Source organism: Talpa occidentalis, unplaced genomic scaffold (genome assembly GCF_014898055.3).
Source record: "Talpa occidentalis isolate TD23 unplaced genomic scaffold, MPIMG_talOcc4v2.1 talOcc4.3, whole genome shotgun sequence".
NCBI lineage: Eukaryota > Metazoa > Chordata > Mammalia > Eulipotyphla > Talpidae > Talpa > Talpa occidentalis.
Genome location: NW_023603184.1, coordinates 134,265,153 through 134,286,848, shown reverse-complemented (window position 1 = coordinate 134,286,848; position 21,696 = coordinate 134,265,153). Strand labels below are relative to the sequence as shown.

Sequence of the window (21,696 nt, the reverse complement as noted above, 5' to 3'; positions counted from 1 at the left end):
AAATAATTTCCAATATTTAATTTTTCCCTTTAATTAAAAACAAAAAGATAGTGCCTTTCATTGGAAGCACCTGTTCCTAACCACTATTTCTAGTCACAACAGAAACTGATGGGAACTTTGCTCCCTTCCTCTAAGGCCTTTGAGTTCCAAGGCTTTAGAATCCTGGAAACAGGTGCAAGAACATTTTGCTGGGATCTTGTGCATGAACAGACAAACAAGCAATTAGGTGACAAAAGCAACATCTTGTTTTTTTATGTTATATTATGTTATAAGAATAATTTTCTATACTGTAGTCATTTTCTCCTTGAATAACCTTTTGTTTCTGTCTACAAACCTTGCAATGCAATCTGGTTTAATTGTTTTTCCACTGTTTAGTGTGCTGCTGATGGTACAGAAGGTTTATCCGCGTGTCACAACTAACGAGGGTTTCAGAACTCTCCATAAATCTGTTACACATCTGCTATACACTCTGGACTCCCCAGCTCAAGGTATTATATTTCCATCTCACTTTATCAATTCTGTGTCACAGAGCCTGTTAGAAATATAAAACAGTGCTACCAAAGTAATCATTTATGGATATTATTCTTAGGTGGGGCCATACTATGACTAAATCTGAATTTCTAGCTAATCAAAGCATGGAGAAAGAAATGGCTAGAAAAGAGGCTGGGACTTTTTAGGACTTTTATTTAGGTAAAATGATCTCTCAACACATAAAACTGTGATTATACTTGGTATGGGGAATAAATATCATGGAATACGCCTCAAGAAATAGGTTTCTGCCACTACTTTTTGCAACAAAAGCTTACACTAAATTGTAGTATTTTCACCCACATTTCCAACCTCTGGCTTTTTTTTTTTTTTTTTTTTTTGTGGGACCCTCACCGGCAGCCAGGGAACGAACCGGCGCTGCAGAAGCTGCGGGCAGCCTCGCAGCACAGCGCTCAACCGCTGCGCCACCAGGGGAGGCCCAACCAACCTCTGGCTTTTTAATGATGAATCTTTTAAGGATGAATCTTTCATTGTTAAAAATATAGCCCTCAACCAACCACCTTGAAAATGTATGCTGGACATCAGATCATGACTAGAATGGCAATGATCTACTGCCACGCCTAGTAAGGCAAGCTAGAATGTTGCTAGTGAGTCAGCAGATGTCATCTTTCTAGATATAGAATAGTGTTATATGCCACACATATGGAAATGCACAGACATATACAGACAAAGATGTAGAGCTATAAAGAGTAAATCTCTATTTCCCAAGTAAGATGTTTGGTTAGTATTTATGTCTCCTGAATTAATTTAGAATTTTCTCAACTGAGTTTGTGAGTATCCTGAGAGCATTGGTCCACAAGTTGCTGTTCATTATGTTCTTAAATTATTAGTTTTCATAGGAAAAGCAGTTTGTTAAAGCTTTTAATACTAGAGGGTTGAATATATTCTTAGATACCAATTTCCGTTAGTCCAGAGCATTTTTTACATCTACAATTATAGAATTAATGGCTAAACTTGCAAGACTGCTGTTAAATGTAATGGTCTTGATGAACATTGGCAGCAGGGGGTTGGGGGTGGGATAAGACTTATTCTTTAAAAAACAATGGTCAGGCTGGAAAACCAGACCATGTACTAACAAACACTAATTATTTCCTCTGTATTTTTATACTTGTATTTTAAAGACTTGCAGCTTCTTCTTACCATTCTTTTCCATTTCATCTTCAGACTCACACCTTGTAATTATATAAAGTAAAGGGATAAAGTTAGACTTTTTTTTCCCAAAGGACAAAAGCTCATAAGTTCCTTAGAAGCCAGAGAAATAAGCAGTATTTCATATTAACCGAGACAGCAAAACACTTTTCCTGGTGAACAATATAACTCAGTTTTCAGTATTTAACAATGGCTGTATGTCTCATCACTCTGCATGTGCTGATGATGTTGGCATGTATTAAAACATAGCATTTGATGTTCAAGAAGACAAGGAAGTATGTTTATAAAATATGGCGTGCTTAATCTTTTAAAATTTTCTTACCTTTTTGATTCCATTGGCATGAGAATCCCAATACAGTAGCGTTAAGGTCAATTCCTAAAAATGATTAACTTCAACTCCTTACCTACGTGGGCAGAAATTTTGTGGCCTTTGATAAATCCTTCCAGGTCTTTCTGGGGATCCTTCAGGGACTCAAACATGCTAATGAAGGCCCAATGAGTGACCCAAGTTCAACAGTATAGGAGTCTCTAGCCTCACATCAATAATAACTGTTTATCTTAAATCCATTTTCAACAAAACTCCTTATGAGATATAGTTATTATCCTATTTTACAGGCAAAGAGACTCAGGCATAGAGAAGCTGGGCACCTCACCTATGTTATATATCCAGCAAGTGGCCAAACTCAGATTAGAACCTGTATCTGTCTATCCCCAAAGCCAGTTCCCTTGAGCTGTTTTCTAGTTTGCCTCACACGCATCTGCTCTCTGGAACATTATACACCTGCTTCCAGGAAGTCTTACGAGGTCACACAAGCACCTGCCACCACCCAGCCTCAGAATGGCTCCTGCTTTGAGCCACTGGTGTACTTGGACTAATCGTGACTGATTCCTTTCCAGATGATAATCTTCTCCAGCCATCTCCCTTTTCCTCTGATTTCTGCAACATCCCTCAGCTCATGTCTAGCTCTGATTCAACCTTGGTTCTGATACACTCCAAGATTTCTTTAGGAGCCTCCTTAGTGATCCTGACAGTGTGGAAACTCAAATTCTTGGGAAGAAAGCTGTCTCCTGACTTCCTTTCTTTCTTTTTTTCTTTTCCTGACTTCCTTTCTTAAGGGATGTTATTTTCAGTTCTGCCCCAGCTAAGGTCCCTACTTCACACTTAATACACTTCAGTATTTCCATTTATAAACACTGATTTTTGAGAGCAGAGATTACCTATGTGACTCATTGAAGTGTGCTCTTTTGGAAAGTAGTAAATTATATGAAATTACATCTTTAAATAGAAAGTCATTCTTACTGATGAAAAGAGGTTATCAGCACTGGGGTACCATTTTTAAATATACTTATTTCTACAAATGAAAAAGAAGTAAAATTTCACTTTTTAAAAGTCTGTAACATTTCCATTTCATTAAAGCCTAATTAGTACAGTATTTCTTCCAAGATATTTTATAATCCAGAAGGAAAAATGGCCAGAGGGAAAAACCCTACTTAACAGGTCAAGTTGGTCATTGATATGTACAAAGTAAATTTCTACTAGTTACTCATTTTAATAGCTTCATGACGAGGAGAAACTTCATAACGATGTAGTATACAAATGCTAATTAACTGTCACCATCACATGGAAGTTCAAAGTGAGCAAGATTTGATCATGGAAAATTTTTCTTATGTACTTGACTTTGCAAAAGCATAAATATCCACAATTTTATCCTCAATTATTCCATATATGGATGCCAACATATAATAACTAGAATTAACTAGAATTATTTAGCCCACATATCTCCATCCTTGATCCTTTAACTCACTGGTGCACTGCTTTCACCAAAGCAGTAACATTCAGTAACCTTGTCTGAAGCATAAAAAGGCCACGCTGCTGAACAGGAAAACTGCAAAAGCTGCTCTACTGGCTACTAGGGGTGGTGCCTATGTGACTCCAACACAACTTATAAAAAAGTAGATTAGTTCTTTAGTTCTGTCATAGTCTTTTTTGCATGCTAATTTAAATAAACTAGCACCAGAAGAGTAGCAATGATTTTTATTGCATAGTTTCATGCTAGGACCACTTTGGGAGGTGTTAGGAAAACTTTTAAAACTGGTAATAAAAAGTCCAATTGAAAATGATCAGACTAATATTAGAAATGACAGCACTAATACATACTGTATTATTTACAAGGAGGAGTAGTGTCTGAAGAGAAGACTGAACTAAGTGGAACTGTTTTCCCTAAAAGGGCCCAATGAAAGGGTTGGATTTATGATGTTTTTATTTATGTGGTAGCCAATTTAAGTAATTTATTTATGTATGTGGTAGCCAATTTTTTCAAGTTTCAGTTTTTCAGGTAATTGCTGTGGCACACTTATTTCTTTGTAACAGCATTGTGCAGCAAGCCGAATCAGAGACCTGGGGCAATTTACAGAGTTGAATCAGATCTTCACATATGGTTTCCATTAGACCCAACTTAGTGATTGCCTTCCACACTCCAAACCTTCCTGTCACTTGAGACCACTCAGAACAGTTCTGTTAACATTAACTGATTTGTATTCAGAGTCACATTCAGTTGAAATCAGTATAGCTGCTTTTTGAAAGCTGGAAAATATATATTAGTGATGGCAGATGCTTCCCTAAGGCTACATCCTAGACAACCGAAGGCAAAGGAAAAAAAAATCCAGTGACTCAACAAATCCTGTGCTAGTCAGGCTGCATTATGTATTCAAGAGTCATACAGGTCTTAGGATAGAATGCAGGTGTATATGCAGACAGGTCTTAGGCTAGGTTAATGTATGGCTTGATTCTTGGAGAAAGAATATGTTAGAAACATATGTGTTTGACCACTGGGATTGTTTTGATTATTAAGCATTTATTTCCTATAAATATCCTAAATGTTTCCAACGAGAGCATATACATTTTTGTAATATCCTTTGAAGAAAAATTATGCAAATTTTCTGCATTTTTCTCCTCATTAATTTGACCTGGGATGCTTTTTGCTGAGAAAGGTAAAGCCTTTAAGCAACCAGTCTCATCAATCTGAATGTTATTGCTGCAGGGGTCTCCGATAACACAACACATGTGTGGAGTAAGGATGGTGGCCTGTCCCTGTCTCCAAGCAGCCTGGCTGCACAGTAAGTCTTTCCTTTTTTTGTTATTAGTTTATTTCTATATTGATAACTAACTAGACTGACTAAGCAATGAAAATAATTCATAAACATAACTTATATCAGTGTGTAAAAATAGAAAAATCATCCACTGACTAACCAACAAAATGGACACAGGCGAAGTAAAGCTGAAAGTTAATTTTTGGTATTAGTCAATGATACTTTTGTTATTTTTTAAAAATAATAATATTTAATTAATTTCATGGATTTTTAATATATTTTATTGAGGTAATGTTGGTTTGTAATACTGTATACATTTTAGAAAGATAGCTTCACACCTCTTCAAGTGTATGTTACCATATCACACCCACCACCAAAGATCCAGTTACCTTCCACTATAGTCCACTGGGCCCTTTCCTGCCTTTGTCCTCATCCCTTCTATCCCCTCTAGTAACTTCAATTCTATACTCAGACTCCAAGGGTTTGTTTTCGGTTTGGTTTGGTTTGGCTAGGTTTGGTTTGGTTTGTTTCTTTCCATTGCTTCTTTATGCTCCATGTATGAGTAAAATCATCCAGCATTTTTCCTTCTGTTGGTCAATGATTCTTCTGGAGAATTCAGCATGAGGATCTATTCCTGAATTAAGATTGTCTAACTAGATATATGTGTCGTGTCTGGATTGATTACTTTATGACTATGAGGAAGATCATTGCTTTGAAGGTCTTTCATCATGAAAGATTTATAAGCTTCCAATTTTTCATATTACTTTTTATTTCAAGTTTTTAAAAATCAGAAGTTTCTTATGCCAAGTATGGGTAACAAAATTTGTTTGCTTCATTGTTGTTCAGGAAGGAAACATTGCTTATAGGTAATTTAATTACGGACTCTTATTGGGATATGTAAATATGTCATCCCAGGAATAGCCAGCGGAAATGACAATAGCAAACTTGACTGGTAAGGACCAGAAATATAAGCAGCTCCATGAAGTAACTGTAATAATATGGTAATAAACAAGCAACTGACTACTGAAGCTGGTTCAAAGTAAATTCCCATAGCTCAAGGCAAATTTGGAGACTAAATGGCTTGCTATATACAGGTTGCTTTGGCTTGAGAAATATTACTATTGAAATACTTTGGGGCCTCCCCTGGTGGCGCAGCTGTTGAGCGTGGTCTGCAAAGCTGCCCGCAGCCTCTGCAGCACCAATTCGATCCCCCGCTGCCGCCGGCGAGGGTCCCACATGGTGCGACAGACCTCTCCTGCCACGCCTACTGCTCCCCTCAACAGTGTATTTCATCAGTCTGCCTATTCTGTTCCCCGCTCTGGCTTTGGTGAATTCTCTCACCATCCCATGCTTCTGACTGTACCCAGTACTTGTATGAATAAATGAATAAATCTTAAAAAAAAAAAAAAAGAAATACTTTGAGTATTTCAAAGTAAGTAGGAATACATATTTGTGCTGATGGAAATTTATGTAAATAAATAAGTAAACAAATTCTAGGCAAAATCCTTCCATAAACAACCACCTGCCGTTTTCACTACAACCTCTCTCCTTCTCTAAGGCGTCTGGACCAGGTGCTTCTCCCAGGGCAATGGAGCAGGCTTGGAAAATACTCCCTAGCCAGGATGCCATGTTCCAAATAGTGAGATATTTTAAATACATTCCCTACATAGCCATCAAAAATATTTAAAAAAAAAAACCTTTGAATTGAGACAAATAGATGTTTATTGCTGAAGCCAGTTATCTTTATCAGCACCTTGAGGCATCCATACCCTTGATAATGCTAGTGCTTTAGACCTGCAAATTCCACCGCAAATGTAGTTAGTTGCTGACAATTAGCTGACAGTTTATTAGGAAGAATTCAATACTCTCAAGATGGTTCTTGTTGAGAGTGATGAATTAAGGGATTTCTTACCATTGGACTTCTGTTCCATCCCTACTTTAGAATAATCACAGAGTGATAATACTTGGCATAAAAGTTTTTCAATCTGGAAATTTTTTTTTTAAATATTTGTTTATTTATACAAGCAGTGGGTACAGTCAGAAGCGCGGGAGGGTGAGAGGATTCACCAGAGCCAGAGCGGGGAGCAGAACAGGCAGAAGGACCAAAGCACACTACTGAGGGGAGCAGTGGGAGCAGCAGGAGAGGTCTAGTGCGCCATGTGGGACCCTCACCGTTGGCCAGAGAGCAGCCAGGGATCAAACCGGCGCTGCAGAGGCCGCGGGCAGCTTTGCAGACCAGCGCTCAACCGCTGCGCCAACAGGGGAGGCCCTAATCTGGAATTTTTTAAAGAAAGCTGCTCCTTATTTTTTTGCTCTGAGGTCATTGTTTTTATTGTTTTGTGTGTATACATCTATGTACATACTCTAGCATTAAAGGAATCTTAATTTTGGAGTATATTAAATCCAGTCTCAAAAACCTTGGCAATCAAATGTTCTTTATGAAACTAAGAATGGCTTACATGCTAATGAAAGTTAATACCCAGCCAACAATACTCTCTTTTATGCTTGAAAACTCACCATGAGAAACTCTCATGTAGTTCCATTTGGAAGGTTAGGCCAATAATTTGCTATTGATTACTGTACTGGGATAGAAATGACTCTCTGCTGTAGTAACTATGACTGAGAGGATGATAAAAAGATAGAAAGGCAATGTTGAGAAGAGGGGAAAGTTGAGGAGAGAGAAGGGAGGACCTCTCCACTTGTGCCAGGCCAGAGACACTTCGTTGGCCACTTCTTGGATAAATGAGCAGCATCTTTCTGGCATCCTATATCTCGTTTATTTTCCTTCCTGTTTATCCTTCCAACAACTATTTTTTTTTAATATTTATTTATGATTACAAGAACTGGGGTACAGGCCAGAGGCGTGGGAGGTGAGATGATTCACCAGAGAGAGAGCAGGGAACAGAACAGGCAGATAGACCAAAGTACACTGCTGAGGGGAGCAGCAGGCGAGCCAGGAGAGGTCTGCCACACCATGTGGGTAGCTCCCTGGCCAGGGATCGAACTCGCACTGCAGAGGCCTGGACAACCTCACAGTGCTGCACTCAACCCCCTGCACCACCAGGGAGGCCCCTCCAACAACTATTAACACAAGTGAATGATGCATAAAACACAAGTGCCAGATATTCTGAGATGAGTCAGGGGTGAACAGAGAGTGGGATACAAAATTAAGTTGGTCATTCTTTGAGGTTACTCACAAGAGAAATAAATTTACTTTGTGGTCTATCCTTATTGCTATAGTCAAATAAAATGAGTGGATTATTCCTTCCCAAAGAAAAGAGATGTAGTAAATTTATAATTATTCCCATAATTCCATTTGTCTCTTTTTTAATGCCTTAGATTCCCAAATCCCTTCTTGCAGCTTATCTTTAGGATCTTCTTTTGGAGACTACTTCCCATTTCCTTCACGGTTATTCAAATTATTGTATATGCCAAAACATTTCGTCAGAGTTGTTTGTCTTAATATGGTCTTGTAGTTACATCTGTCAAGTCTAGAAGCTCTGCTATCATAGGTGGTGCTAGTTCTTGAAACTTAACTATCTGTAGGTATGATATAAAATAACTAGCCTATACAAGGCAGCTAATTTTGCCTTCTATTGTACAACTGTTGATTTTTTTTCATTTACAGACAAAATTATATTTATTTATTTGTATTTATTTTTTATTATTATTTTATGTTTTTTACATCATTCTTCATTTTTATACAATGTATGCTTTCTCATCTCATGTAGTATGTTGATTTTTAACTGCTCTACTATAATTTAGAAACGCCCATGATGGTTTATTTTATTCATTCCAGTAAATTCATTCCAACATACTCACCCCTCATTCATTTAGAATTGATACATGGTATTAATTCCCTCAAGGAATCTTTGATAAAAAATGAGTCCAAACTCTAAAAGTTCAAAAAGTCTAAGACAACCAAATACGAAATCATTAAAATTTTCTGGTCAAGGAAATTCCTGAATAAAAGCATGAAGACTTTGGGAATGGGTGCTATTTTTTTTTTTATTTAATATGGGGCCTGTGGATTTAATTTAAATGAGGGCCAGCCATCTAATCATATACCTGTGCTCTTATTGCTAAGTTGGAGACGTTTCTTGGCATAAATTGTGTTTTCTTTTTAAAGTTCCTCAAGTATATGACGTTCTTCATGTTCATCTGAAAAGGCTTTGAGAGTTCTTTATTGTTCATGCAAACATTTTTCTCTGTGTTTACTAGCTATTGACAGGATAAGTCTCTTCCACTAATATTTGAATAAAATCTAAGTTACACATCTGATATGACTAGTTGATTTGTGTATTGTGCAGTTTGAATCAAACCAGATGGTCCCCAAATCAGCCATTGGCATTTATTCCAGCTCTACTGTACATAAAACTCAATGGGAGACATGAGGAAGTTACAAAATAAATCAAAACGCAGGCTCACAGTTGAACTGACAAGACTTAGATAACACACACTGTTTATTCAATCACTTATATGCATCTGCTTCAATACTCTAAGACTATGTCCTTTCATGCCAGGCAGCTACAAAGCAAACCAGAAAGCAGTTAATTTGGGAACACTGAATTGGTTGTTTAAAGAAAAGAAAGGAACCTGAATCAGTCAATATCATTCCTTTATTTCTTTTTAATCACAGTGAAATGAATTTAAATTATTTAGGGAATGTTATAGATGGAAGGCATCATTTAGCTCCCTACCTCTCATTTGACAGAAGAAGAAACTGAAGTTTAGAGGGTGATTGCTACAGTGAGAAAGAGAAAAGAGAAAAGAAAAGTGACAAAAAATATGTAAGACTTCTAGGATATACTTACACTGAAAATCATTATTCCTTCAAATTCACATTTAATTGGGAGTACTGTATTTTGTCTGGCAACGCTAACACAGCGATCTTTTCCCCTTCATATAAATATGCCTAGGAATAATCTTAAGATCATTATGATTGCATATTAAACTAATCAGATACAAAGATAATGCCCATGGAAAAGAGATGTACTGAGAAAATCCAGAGCAGCACAGCCATGAGATCATTGGGCTGGGTGAGGGAAGGTGTCCTAGTTCACAGTTTCAATGCCCAAGTCAACCAGTGCAACTCCCAGCAACTCAAATGACCTTAACAAAATGACTTTGTTTTTTATTTCTATGACCTCATTGTATCAATCTGTCTAATTCTACAGACTCCTAATCCTGGAAAACTTTGAAGATGCCCTCTTAAATATATCAGCTGATAGTCCTTATATTCCTTACTTGGCATGTGTGAGAAATGTTACTGACAATTTGGCCAGGGGATCACAAGGTAATACTCTTCGTACTAGTTAAAATGCTGCTGATGGTTTCTAAATCTGTTCTAAAGTAGTAAGCCTTTTGAGATGTTGGTTTAAAAAAAAAAGACAATGTAAAACATTCCAGTTTCCATTCATGAATAATTATTGAATATTAATAATTATTATTTCTGTTGCTGCTGCTCCACCTGAGCAAGCTTTAATGTAGAATGGCCACATCATGGGTAAGAGGAGCAGATAGCATGCCCCTGGACAACTTTCCAAGTATCCAGAGTCATCAGGAGACACATCATCCTTCATGACATTCCATGACTTTAATAATCTTAATTTCAAAAAGTAATGAAGAATGATAACATAGACTTCTAAAAGCAAGGAATTTTTGTGGCAGACTACTTTTACTTCCTATTCTTACACACTTTATTTTCAATTTTCTGCCAACATGGGCAGTCATGAGGTTGCATTTAATCAAATTTTTTTTTCTGTTTTTTTTTTTCCTTACATTTTCTAGGACATATGCATTCACTTTTCTGGCACCAAAATATGTGGTTTTTTTGGTGTTTTTTTTTTTTTTTTTTAGATTTAATGGCAAATAAATAGCACAACCAATATTTAAGCTTGGTCTCTACCAAGCATGAATTAATCAAGGTTGGAAAAGCACATTTGTAGCACAGTGATTACACAACCTATTCTCCAAACACTTCAACTTAATAGTATATCCAAAAATCAGAAATAGAAGCCTATATAACTCATAAAAAGCTAAACCGGTAGCACCATTTTCTAGAAATATTTTTTTCTCTAAGAATATTTTAAAAATAATGATCTCTGTAGTCTTCATAGTTCAAGGAAAGGGCAAATTTTTACTCATATTTAGATCAAATGGAACTATTATCTTTGAAAACTTAGTAATAAATTAGGATAAAGTTGTCTTTCAAATGGGTTTCCTAAGTGACCTTGCAATTCATATAAAGTAACTCTTTTCCCCTCTCTTACAGAAAATTTAAGGCTCCTGCAGTCTACAATTCGATTTAAAAAATCTTTTCGTCAAAATGGTTCCTATGAGGATTACTTCTCTCCAGTTTCTGAAGTCCTGAAATCAAAAGTAAGCCATGAGAAAAATAAATAGATAAGCCTCAATACTTCTTGTAGAATTCTTGCCTACTTATTTTTCAGTTTAAGTTTTAAATCCATATCTTCATAAACCCTGCTCCTGTTTGACTCTAGATTGAAACTGCAAAAGGGGTGACAAGTGGGTTCTGGTGCTATGTGATGGTATTTTTTGTTAATGTCTATGCATGAAATGACCCATAAGAGCTTAATTACACTAAGCACATACAGAAAGGAGTGACTAATAATATTGTTACCGCATTAAGCTTTAAGCTTCCTAATTTGAAAAAGCATTCTTAATATGCTTTCTAATTTGAGATACCCTCCGTTTTTACAACTATCAACGTTGATTTCCAAAGCAGATGTTGCAGACTTCACAGCATACAAAAATCTCAGAAGTTGACTCATCTTGTTTTTATTATGTCATCAGAAGCAGAAACTACTAAATTATGTTAAAGTATATGGTATTGAAGAAAGGGAGGAAAAGCAAGTGAAAAATATTTAAAATTAAAGTTTGAATTGGTTCATGTTTGTCTATTATTGTTTGTTTAGTTTGTGGATTTAGTATACAGGTTATCATGAAATTCACTTAGTTTCTTGAATAACCCTATTAAATTTTGAAAGCAGCTTTCTGAGTAAGAACAGAGTTTAATTGAATTTATGTAGCCGTGGATAAAGTAAAATTACTTATTTAGAGCTTATTTAGGGCAAACAAGATGACTTGCTCTATAGTCAACATGGTATAATTAAGCTGGCACCCAGATCGTTATGTCCATGTATATTACAAATAAATATGCTAGTTAGATTACCTACATTTTAGTCCTAGTCTTCTATACAAATCAAAATTTCTAATGTACTTAATTTAGCACTTAGCACTATCTTAATTTGTTTGTGCAAATGAGAAGGAAGCTATGCATTCGGCTGGAAAATTCCTACTCATCTTTCAAGGACAAGTTTAAATGTGATCCTATATTGCCTTTCTCCCTGCTTCCCAGCCAGAATAATGACTTTGTGCACATATAATATGCATCTGTTCCCTCTTTCCATCCATCATCTGTACTCCCATAACACAAATCTATCTGTTTAAAAGACATAATCTCTAATGCCAAAGTCCTTATAATCAATCCAGTAGAGGACATGGAAAAGCAGGCCAACAATTATCACACAGTGAGACAGGTGTTGTGGTATGTGGGTAGACAGGCTTCTGTATATGGAGGTGTGATATCTAACTTAGATTGCAGGGGATGGAGGTGGAGAGAGGAAATTTCACAAAGGCAATAATGTTTACTCTGTGTTTTGCAGACTGTGTAGGATTAGGATACAGTCCTACATTCCAGACCTGCATTTGCAGGAAGAAACAGGGTGAGCCTAAAGGGCAGATACAGGTTACCAGAGTTATGTATCCAGCTGGAGCGAGGGTGACTATGGGGCAGGCAGGAGCAGGGAGTGCAGAGAGCCTGGCCCTCAGTCTCCAAGGCCTCATCATCCTTATTCAGGAGTTTAAATCTGACTCTGAATATTGTGAATTTGAAAAAGGTAAAGTTTGCATTTTAGGAGATCTCTTTAGGAGAGTTAGACAGGAGAGATTGAAAGAAAGTCAAGTAGATGATTTTTGCAGTAACCTAAGCCAAAAAACAAGGCCCTGTACTATGTAGTAGCAGACAATAGAAGAATCAGTTTCAAAAGCATTGTGAGAAGTTGGGTTGACACAGCATGGCAGCCAGTGAGGTATGAGGCATATGGAAGAAGTGAGAGTAAAACAGACCTCTGGGTTTTGAAACTTACTACTTAGCATCATAGTTTGTTGTATGTGTCTGGTCTGTTTTTCCTCACTGGAGTGTAAATTCTGATGAAATTACAGTATCTAAAGGCACATGTCTAGACGGAACTAAGACTGAACTCATGAATATGTGAACAAATAAGGATGTTAAAGGAGAGCTCTGGTGATTTGGATTACCTGGACATTTACTCATTGTAGTTTTCAACATGTAAGTAGTCAGACACACACCACCCGCACTAGGGAAATGCAAGCAATGCATTGTCAATCATTTGTAGTAATGGAATGGGAGTGGGAATAATTTAAAACAGCATCTACATTTTGAATATACTGCTGCCTTGAAAAGTACCTCATGAAAAAGTTGTATAAGTGGAAATAAACTACAATCTTGTCCCTTGGGCAGAAAATTGTCATTTATAATAAGCATGATTGGTATTGGCAATTGACAGCCCATTCTCCAAAACTGCAAGCTCTATGAGGAACATTGGTACATCTATTTCTTTACTTTTGTATCCTCAGCACAGAGTCTGACCCATGGAAGGCCTCCCTGATGTCCTAGGGGTTAAGTCTCAGCACTCTCATCTCTACAAATCACTACAGATGAGATTTGAGCTAACCCACATACGGCACAGCAGACCTCTCCTGTCTTGCCCACTATTCACCTTAGCGTATTTCAGTAGATCCACCTGTTCTAATCCCCACTCTGTCTGGTGAATCCTCTCACCACCTACACTTCTGGCCTACACCCCAGTTCTTCTATGCAAAAATAAATAAAATCTTTTGAAAAAAAAAAAGAGTCTGTTTTCAATGGAAAACATTGAAATACATCACTGAAAGACTAAAGACAAACTCCTAGAATTATACAACTAAACATTTTTTTCCCCCGATTTTCCCACTTCGGTAATTAATGTACTGACTGATCATCAGTTGGGGCCCTTCCATTCCATGATTTTTCTCAAGAGGGTTTAGAACCTCCAAAATGCCAATGGCTGTCATTCATTGATGGCTTTTTCCTGTTTCCCTCTAGTGTAGCACAAACATTGTACTCTTGAGAACTTCCATGTTTTCTCTTCCCTTCATTATTTTATCTCTTTCTCTTTCTAGTCTCTTTTTAGTGGGAAAGATAACTTCCTGATTGGAGAACTACACATAAAGTGCATAGTTCCAGATTAGGCAGAAATACGGGTAACACAACATTTTATTTGATATCATTAGAATTTTAAACAAGCCCCTTTCCTTTGTATTTATCTGCCAATAGCCCAAGAGTATTGTTTTATCATTTTTACGCCTAAATATTTTGAGTTCTATGCCATCATGTCCCTGAACAATTATGATACATTTGGGAACCACAGTCCCTGAGGGATCCAAGTTTGTCCCTTCTGTCCACCTTCCTCCAATCCTCCCTTTCCCCACTCTCCACCTCTGGTAACCACAAGACTGATCATATAAGTGAGCGTATACATTGTCTTTCTCTGCTTGACTTGCTTCACTTAGCATATTGCCATCAAGTTCTATTCATGTTGTCACAATGGTAGAATTCCCTTATTTCTTAAAATGGTGAACATGCCATCATATACAGATATATATACATTTTACAACTTCTTTATCCATTCAGTCACCATGATGAACACATATATTGTTTCCATCTTGGCTACCATAAATAATGCTGCTATGAACATGGGGTGCAGATAGCTTTTCAAGTTAGTATTTTCATTCCCTTTGGATATATTTCCAGAAGTGCGTTTACTGCATCATACAGTAGTTCTATTTTTAAATTTTGCAGCTCCTCCTTATTGTTCACCATAGCAGCTATACCAATTTGTAATCCATCAACTGTGCAAAGCATTTCCTTTTTTCCATATCCACACCTGCATTGTTATCTCTTGATTTTTTGATAGTAGCCACTCTAATAGTCATTAGGCAGTAACTCACTGTGGTAATAATATTTTTCTATTGTCTAGTGATGTTGAGAATTTTTTTTTTAAGATTTATTTATCTATGCATACAAAAACTGGGACACAGGCCAGAGGGGTGGTGGGTGAGAGGATTCACCAGAGACAGATTAGAGAACAGAAAACACAGATCGATGGAAATACACTGCTGAGGAGAGCAGCAGGCAAGGCAGGAGAGGTCTGCTGCACCATGTGGGTTGCTCCCTGGCCAGGGATTGAACTCATGCTTCAGTGGCTGTAGATAGCTTCATAGGTTGCGTCTCAACCCCTTGCGCCACCAGGGAGGCCCCTGATGTTGAGAATCTTTGCATATACCTGTTGGCCTTTTGTAAATCTTCTTTGGAAAAATGTCTAGTCAGGTCCTTTGCCCATTAAAATTTTTTTTTTGCAATTTATTGTATAAGTTCTTTATATGTTTTGGATGTTAACCCCTTAACCGATACATGATTTGCAATTCCCCCATTCCATAGGCTTCTTTCACTTTGTTGGCGGTTTCTTTTGCTATGCATCCTTTTATTTAAGAAATCACCAAAACAAGTCACTGGAGGATGTGGCAGGGAGGTTTGCCTCCATTCATTAGAAATTTAATCATATCCAGTATTTGGAAAATCAAAGAAAGAAATAGAGTGACAAATATATAGCTACATTGTAAGTGGCTGGTAAAACAATTGGATCTATTACGTAACAAGAAATTTATCATAGCAATAAAACTAGTAAGTAGAATTTTAATATGTATGAGGCCATTTTAGATAGTTCAAAGCCAGAAGCAATTAGAATATTAAATACAGTGGAAAATAGACCAATGATATTTACTACTAAGATGATCAGTGTTTAATTACTTCTGCCTACATGTAGTTACTATAAACCTCTCATCAGAGACATACCATCATGTTTTCTCATTTGATATATGGAAGGGAATATTCCTAAATATTTGCTGTACCATAAAACATTTCATTTCTGTCAAAATGCAGTTTCTGACTTCACTGAGCTGTAATAAATGACACATTTATTTGCTTCTTTAGATATTGTTCCAAATTATTTCACTTCTTAAAAGGAATAGCTCTAGGGTAGCTTCTAAACACAGCCCAACTGACTTTCCCAGAGGCATCATTTTTCCCTAGGAAATATGAATTGGGAATACACTCTTAGAACACAAGAGCATAGTGAACTGCAGAGAGGAATATAATTGACAGCATAGAAAATTACTTCGTTTTCATTTTTCTCCTTCTCCTCTGGGTTTGAAATGTTAAGCCCTTAAGCACTTAGACCAAAACACCTAGTTTCTCCCAGTAGGTAAGAGTAGAAGGTAATGTTGATAACAGGGCAAACTCTTTGGGAAAACAGGTGCGTGCCTATCTATATTTTAAATGCAGTCTTTTAAAAATGCATGTGATTTCTTATGCTACAGTTTTTTAATATTTCTTTAATTAAGGTAACATGGGTTTACAACACTGTATATGTTTCAGAAATATAGGACCCCCACCACTCCAGGTGTATGTTACACACCACACGCAGCACCAGGCAGTTTTAAAAAGCCTTATGTCAATTTTTAAAATTGAGTCAGAATATACAGAACATAAAATGTACCACTTTAGCCATTTTAACTGTACAGTTCCTTAGTATCAAGCATATTTACATTGTACAACCAGAACTCTTCATCTTGCAAAACTGAAATCCTATGTCCATTAAACAGCCACCTGCCATGCCCTCTCCTTTCCCTCAGTCCCTGGCACCCACAATTCTACTTTCTGCCACTATGAATTTTCACTACTCTGGATACCTCGTCCAAGGAGGATCATACAGTATTTCTTAACATTGTAAGTGGATTATTTCTTTTAGCATAATGACTGTAATATTCATCCATGGTGTAGCATGCATCAGAATTCTTCCCCTCCCCCCTTTTTTTATAACCATCCAGAAGTCTTTCTTTCCCACACCTATCATGCCATGAACCTTTTCTTGGACTTCCTTTTCTTTTTCTGATCATTTTCTTTCATGCATTTCAGGAAGCATTCTTAGCTCTTTGAGTGCTTCATATGCTCAAGATAAACATTCTCTTGGCATGAATCTTGCAGCAATGCCAACTGCATACTGGACAACATTACAGGCTCTTCCAGTTTTCCCATGGCAACTAACATGTGTGGGGCATTCCTTTTTGAAAGAATCCATCTCCTTGATGTCTCCAGTATCCCCTTTCTTATAGATGAATATGCTTATGGCCAAAGGAGCAACTCCATGCTTTCTAAAAGGCCTAGAGAACATACAGCAGGCGACTGTCCTCTTTCCCTTTGTGGTGGCCATTTTGGCAACTTACTGGAAGGTGGCAGTTCTGGCCTGAAGGTCCTTTCCTTTTCCAAGCTGAATAATGCTCCATTGTATGTATATACTGCATTGTGTTGATTCATTCATATGAGCATGGACATTTGGGTTGCTTTCACCGCTTGGCAATTGTGAATCATGCTGCTATGAACATGGGTATACAAATACCTATTTGAAACCCAACTTTCAATTCTTTGGGGTGTAAATGCAAAAACAGAATTTCTGGATAATATGATAGCTCTATTTTTAATTGTTTAAGGAAATACCGTGCTGTTTCCCATAGCGGGCACATCATTTTATGTTCTCACCAACCATGCACAAGGGTTCTATCTTCTCTTTGTCCTTGCCACACTTGTTATTTTCTGGTTGGTTGGTTGGTTTGTCTTAGAGAGGCCAGTCTAGTGAGTGTGAGGAAGAAAGACTTTTAAACTTCTAAGCCAAACCCGTTTTGCTCTCTGTACTTACACATATTTAAAATACATACTAAAACATAAAATTAAATTTAGTGTTTGTGATGTAAACTAGAAAAAAGTAAACCATACCTCTCTAGCCTGTGAATTTACATGATATGAGGATAGTGGGGGATGTCAAATCTAGTAGATCTAAAAGTCTTATCAAATTCTCAAGAGAACAATAAACAAAAATGACAAATAATTTTTATAGTAAAACCATTACTAAACACAAACACAAAATGTTTCTCTTGAAATAAAACAATTGTGGTTGCTTATTATCAATATTAGAATAAATTAACTAATCTCTTTCCTACTCTTTTCCCCTCTGAAAAGCTTTCTCAGCTTCGATACTTGACCCAACTTCTTTGCGAATCTGAAACTTTCAACTCAATAGAGAAAATGTGCCAGCAATCAAATATGAACTTTGAGTATTTGTGTGAAGAGAGTGCATTTCATGTGCAACTCCTTGAAGCAGCAGAGCTTGGCACCGAAATAACAACTAACTTGCTGTACCACGACAATATCGTATCTAAAAATCTGAGGGATTTGCTGACTGGGGATCCAAGCAAAATTAATTTAAATATGGATCGGTAAGCTTTCCCATTGTTGTCTTCTTTGGTGAAATCCTTTCTCAAATGGTTGATATGTCTGCTTCAATTTTTTTCGTTCTCTTCTGTTTTGTTCCAGGTTTTTAGAAAAAGCATTGCAAATGAATTACTTGGAAAATATCACAAGGTTAATGCCGACCATAGAAGCTGTGCTGCATGTCAATAACAGTGTAGACACTTCTGAAAAACCAGGTGTTTCCCTATCCATATTTTAAAAGCCTTAATATTAGAATGCATATGATTCTTATGCAACAGCTTAAGAAAGACTGTCTTGGAAATCCCATCAAACCTGTATTGCTCTCTGCCCTTACACACAAGAAACCTGAACCTTTCAAATATTGGTTACTTGTCTAAAGCAAACACACAGAAAGCTAGCAGAGAATGAAGCAGGGAAATTTGATTTCACTGCAAAAAGATCTTCAAAAATTTAACTAGTTAGACCATTTGCCCTTTGTTTCTTGGATGTGTTAAAGTGCATTAGATAGTCAATTGCAAGAGCTAAGATGAAATTTATTTACTTCTGTGAGAATAATCTGATTTTTTTTAATGTGCTGTCTACAGAAATCTCAATTCAGAACCTCCTATTAGTATTCTGAGCTTAAGTCATCATACAGTACATTTCTCCTTTGCATAAAACATCAATACTGAAAAGAAAGGCATTCACAATTTGGGAAAATAGGCAACCACAAAATTGGGAGGGCACTAGCCCCAAAATAAAGAAGGCATATTTGCATGATTCATACTTTCTAAAGAACTAGAAAAGTATTTGCAGAATAGAGATCACAATCTGCTAAAAAAGAAGTATTGTTTTTGATGTATCAAATGTCCCAGAGAGGAAATAATTATAACCACTTTCCTAAAAACATTTGAAGTTAAGCATATCCTACTTAAAAGTAAACAAATGATTGTGAAACCCCTTTATAAACTGTGGTGTGCTTGGGCAAAATTAAGGGAAAATGTCCTATGTCATTATGTTGCAGACTTAACAAACTAAGCCCCGAGTTGACATTATTATATGATCTGAAATTAAAAAGCATTTTGAATTAGTGTGATGCTTTAAATCAAATGGAGATATACATATTTAGAACATCCTATGACCAAAGTTTGTGAGGAAGCCATATTTTCTTTGAATCAACTTGGCATCATAGACATCAAAGGAAAATTTATAACCCAGAGCATTCTGTTACCATGGATTAATGGTATCATAATAGAAATAAGTCTAGATAAAATAGAAATAGATCTTAAAGATGTGAAGTTTGCCAAAACTAGAAAACAGCCCTCACATAGAACATACATGTTAAATATTTATTTTAGACTAGAAACTTTCTCTTGTTGGTATGAATAAAAAGAATTACATTGCAACCAATATGTGATTTTTTTTTTGCAGGCCAGTTAATAGAAATGTTTAAAAATGTTGAAGAGCTGAAAGATGAACTGAGGAGAACAACAGGAATGTCCAATAAAAGTATTGACAACTTGCTGGCCATCCCAATCCCTGATAACAGAGCTGAGGTAAGGTTGTTAAAGCTAGACTTTGAAAAGTTTAATAAGCATTTAAATAGTTGTTGAGTACTAGTTAGTAAAACACTGAGAAAATACATGGAAATCTAGTGAATGTTCCATGCAAACGATAAAATTAGAGGCCTAATTCCTAAGTGAAGCGAGAAGGACAATCTTGAAGCAATAGTATTTCGCTGTGTGTTCCTTTCTGGCTAGCTGGCCTTCTACTTCTGATTCCTTTGTCTTCTCCTGTGCTTCTCCCCCTTCAACAAGCAGTGCCATCAGCAATTCTTTACATTGACTACCACCATCATAATATCTGAAGTAAATTGGCACATTTCTTCTGAAGATAACCAAAGTCAAGTTTCAGTAACCTCAATGGAGGGAAAAATCAGAGACCAATTGCAATTTGTTGAAACTAAAGTAAAAATAAATGCTCATTTTTACTTTTTAAATGTCCCAAGATAAGACACTGTATTAAAATAGAGATGGTCAGGGGGAATGCTGGATAAGTTTTGGGTATAGTAAACATTTTTTTTTTTTTTTACTTATAGGCAGATAAAACAGTTTTCTTCTTGAAATGCCTTATCTTTTATCCCTCTTCCAAGTCCATTGTATGGAAGTGTCATAGAAATTTTCCGAAAGAGCTACAGAGCTTAAGGCCTCATCCATTCAAAACTTATGTGTGACACACGGAGACACCCAGTCTAATTTAATTGGAAGTATCAAGGATAAAAAATGGGTGTCTTAGAAAGGATGTGTTGATAACAGGTGCATGTGTTTGACTACCTGTGGAGCTGAGGTTCCTATCTAGGGGAATAATATGTTCCAGAGATTTTAGTGACACTGGGGCACCTAGAAAGCCATTGTAACAAAGGCATGAATTAAGATGATGTGATGGAGGAAGCAGTAACGAATGATGAGCATGGGAGAAAAGAAAATGTAATTCTTAGGTCGGAAACTGGAAGGAACTGAGAAAACAGTATTATCAAAAATTGGAAAAGTCAAAAATGTGATTCTGGGGAAGGAGTTTTATGTTTCAGGTGACATTAGATCAGCAAAACAAACTGTGGCACCTAACAACACAGAACCATGGTTTTGCCAAGAGACCTGGCCTGTGAGATGGAAGCTTGGAAGAAGGAAGAAGAACGAAGCTTTGGTAGAATACTACTGAAGGTGGAAGAAAGCAAATGAGATGGAAAAACAGTATTCCAAGAGAAGAAAAAAGCATGATGTCTCTGAAGCCCAGTGAGAAATCAGTGGTTTCAAATATAGCAAAGGTTTTGATGTCAGTGTTAAGATAGTATGGATTGGGGAGTCAGTGTATTTTATTGAGAAAATAAAACACGGTGATTTGGAAGTGCCAAAAAAAAAAAAAACCTTATGTGTGACAAAAAGTATTATTTCTAAGCACCATTCAGTTATTCTCCAATAATGGATAAAGTTTTTTTTTTAAAAAAAAACATTAAGATTGTTTTTGGAAAATAGGTCAGTTTACCTTTGTCATTTTAATCGGTTCCTTCATTTGAGAACAGAAACTGCTGTTTTTCTTCCCTTTCCCCCTTCATTCTTACAAATAGTATTTATTCACCTTTCTCCTTTGATCTCACTTTTTGCTCATTTGATCCTAAGATCTAATTTCAATAATCATGTTTTGACTTCTGAAGAGCAGGTTCACCTTAGTAAATAAAAATTGTAAATGGAGAATGTACATTTTATTCCTTTCAAAAAATAAAACAAAAAATTTCTGCAATTTTGAATTTCATAAACTATTTCCTTATTTCAACCCAGTGACAACAGAGCTGGCATCTTACTTCCCGTAGTTACACCTCACTTTTCACACAACGTCACCTTCCAGCATGGTTGAGTATCATTATTGTGAGAATCAAGGCTTGCTTGCTTTCTTTGCCTTTC

General features: G+C 36.5%; 1 protein-coding gene across 4 annotated transcripts in view; it reads left to right on the top strand.

The window, feature by feature from the left end:
* Positions 1-21,696, top strand: part of ABCA12 (ATP binding cassette subfamily A member 12) — a 286,187-nt gene that overhangs the window by 194,004 nt on the left and 70,487 nt on the right. For all 4 annotated transcript variants that reach the window (XM_054700067.1, XM_054700066.1, XM_054700068.1 and 1 more), the window contains 7 exons: positions 376-488; positions 4,740-4,815; positions 9,966-10,084; positions 11,063-11,169; positions 18,008-18,264; positions 18,362-18,474; positions 19,670-19,794. In XM_054700067.1, the coding sequence (XP_054556042.1) occupies positions 376-488; positions 4,740-4,815; positions 9,966-10,084; positions 11,063-11,169; positions 18,008-18,264; positions 18,362-18,474; positions 19,670-19,794 (910 nt within the window). The remainder of the gene's footprint in view (positions 1-375; positions 489-4,739; positions 4,816-9,965; positions 10,085-11,062; positions 11,170-18,007; positions 18,265-18,361; positions 18,475-19,669; positions 19,795-21,696) is intronic.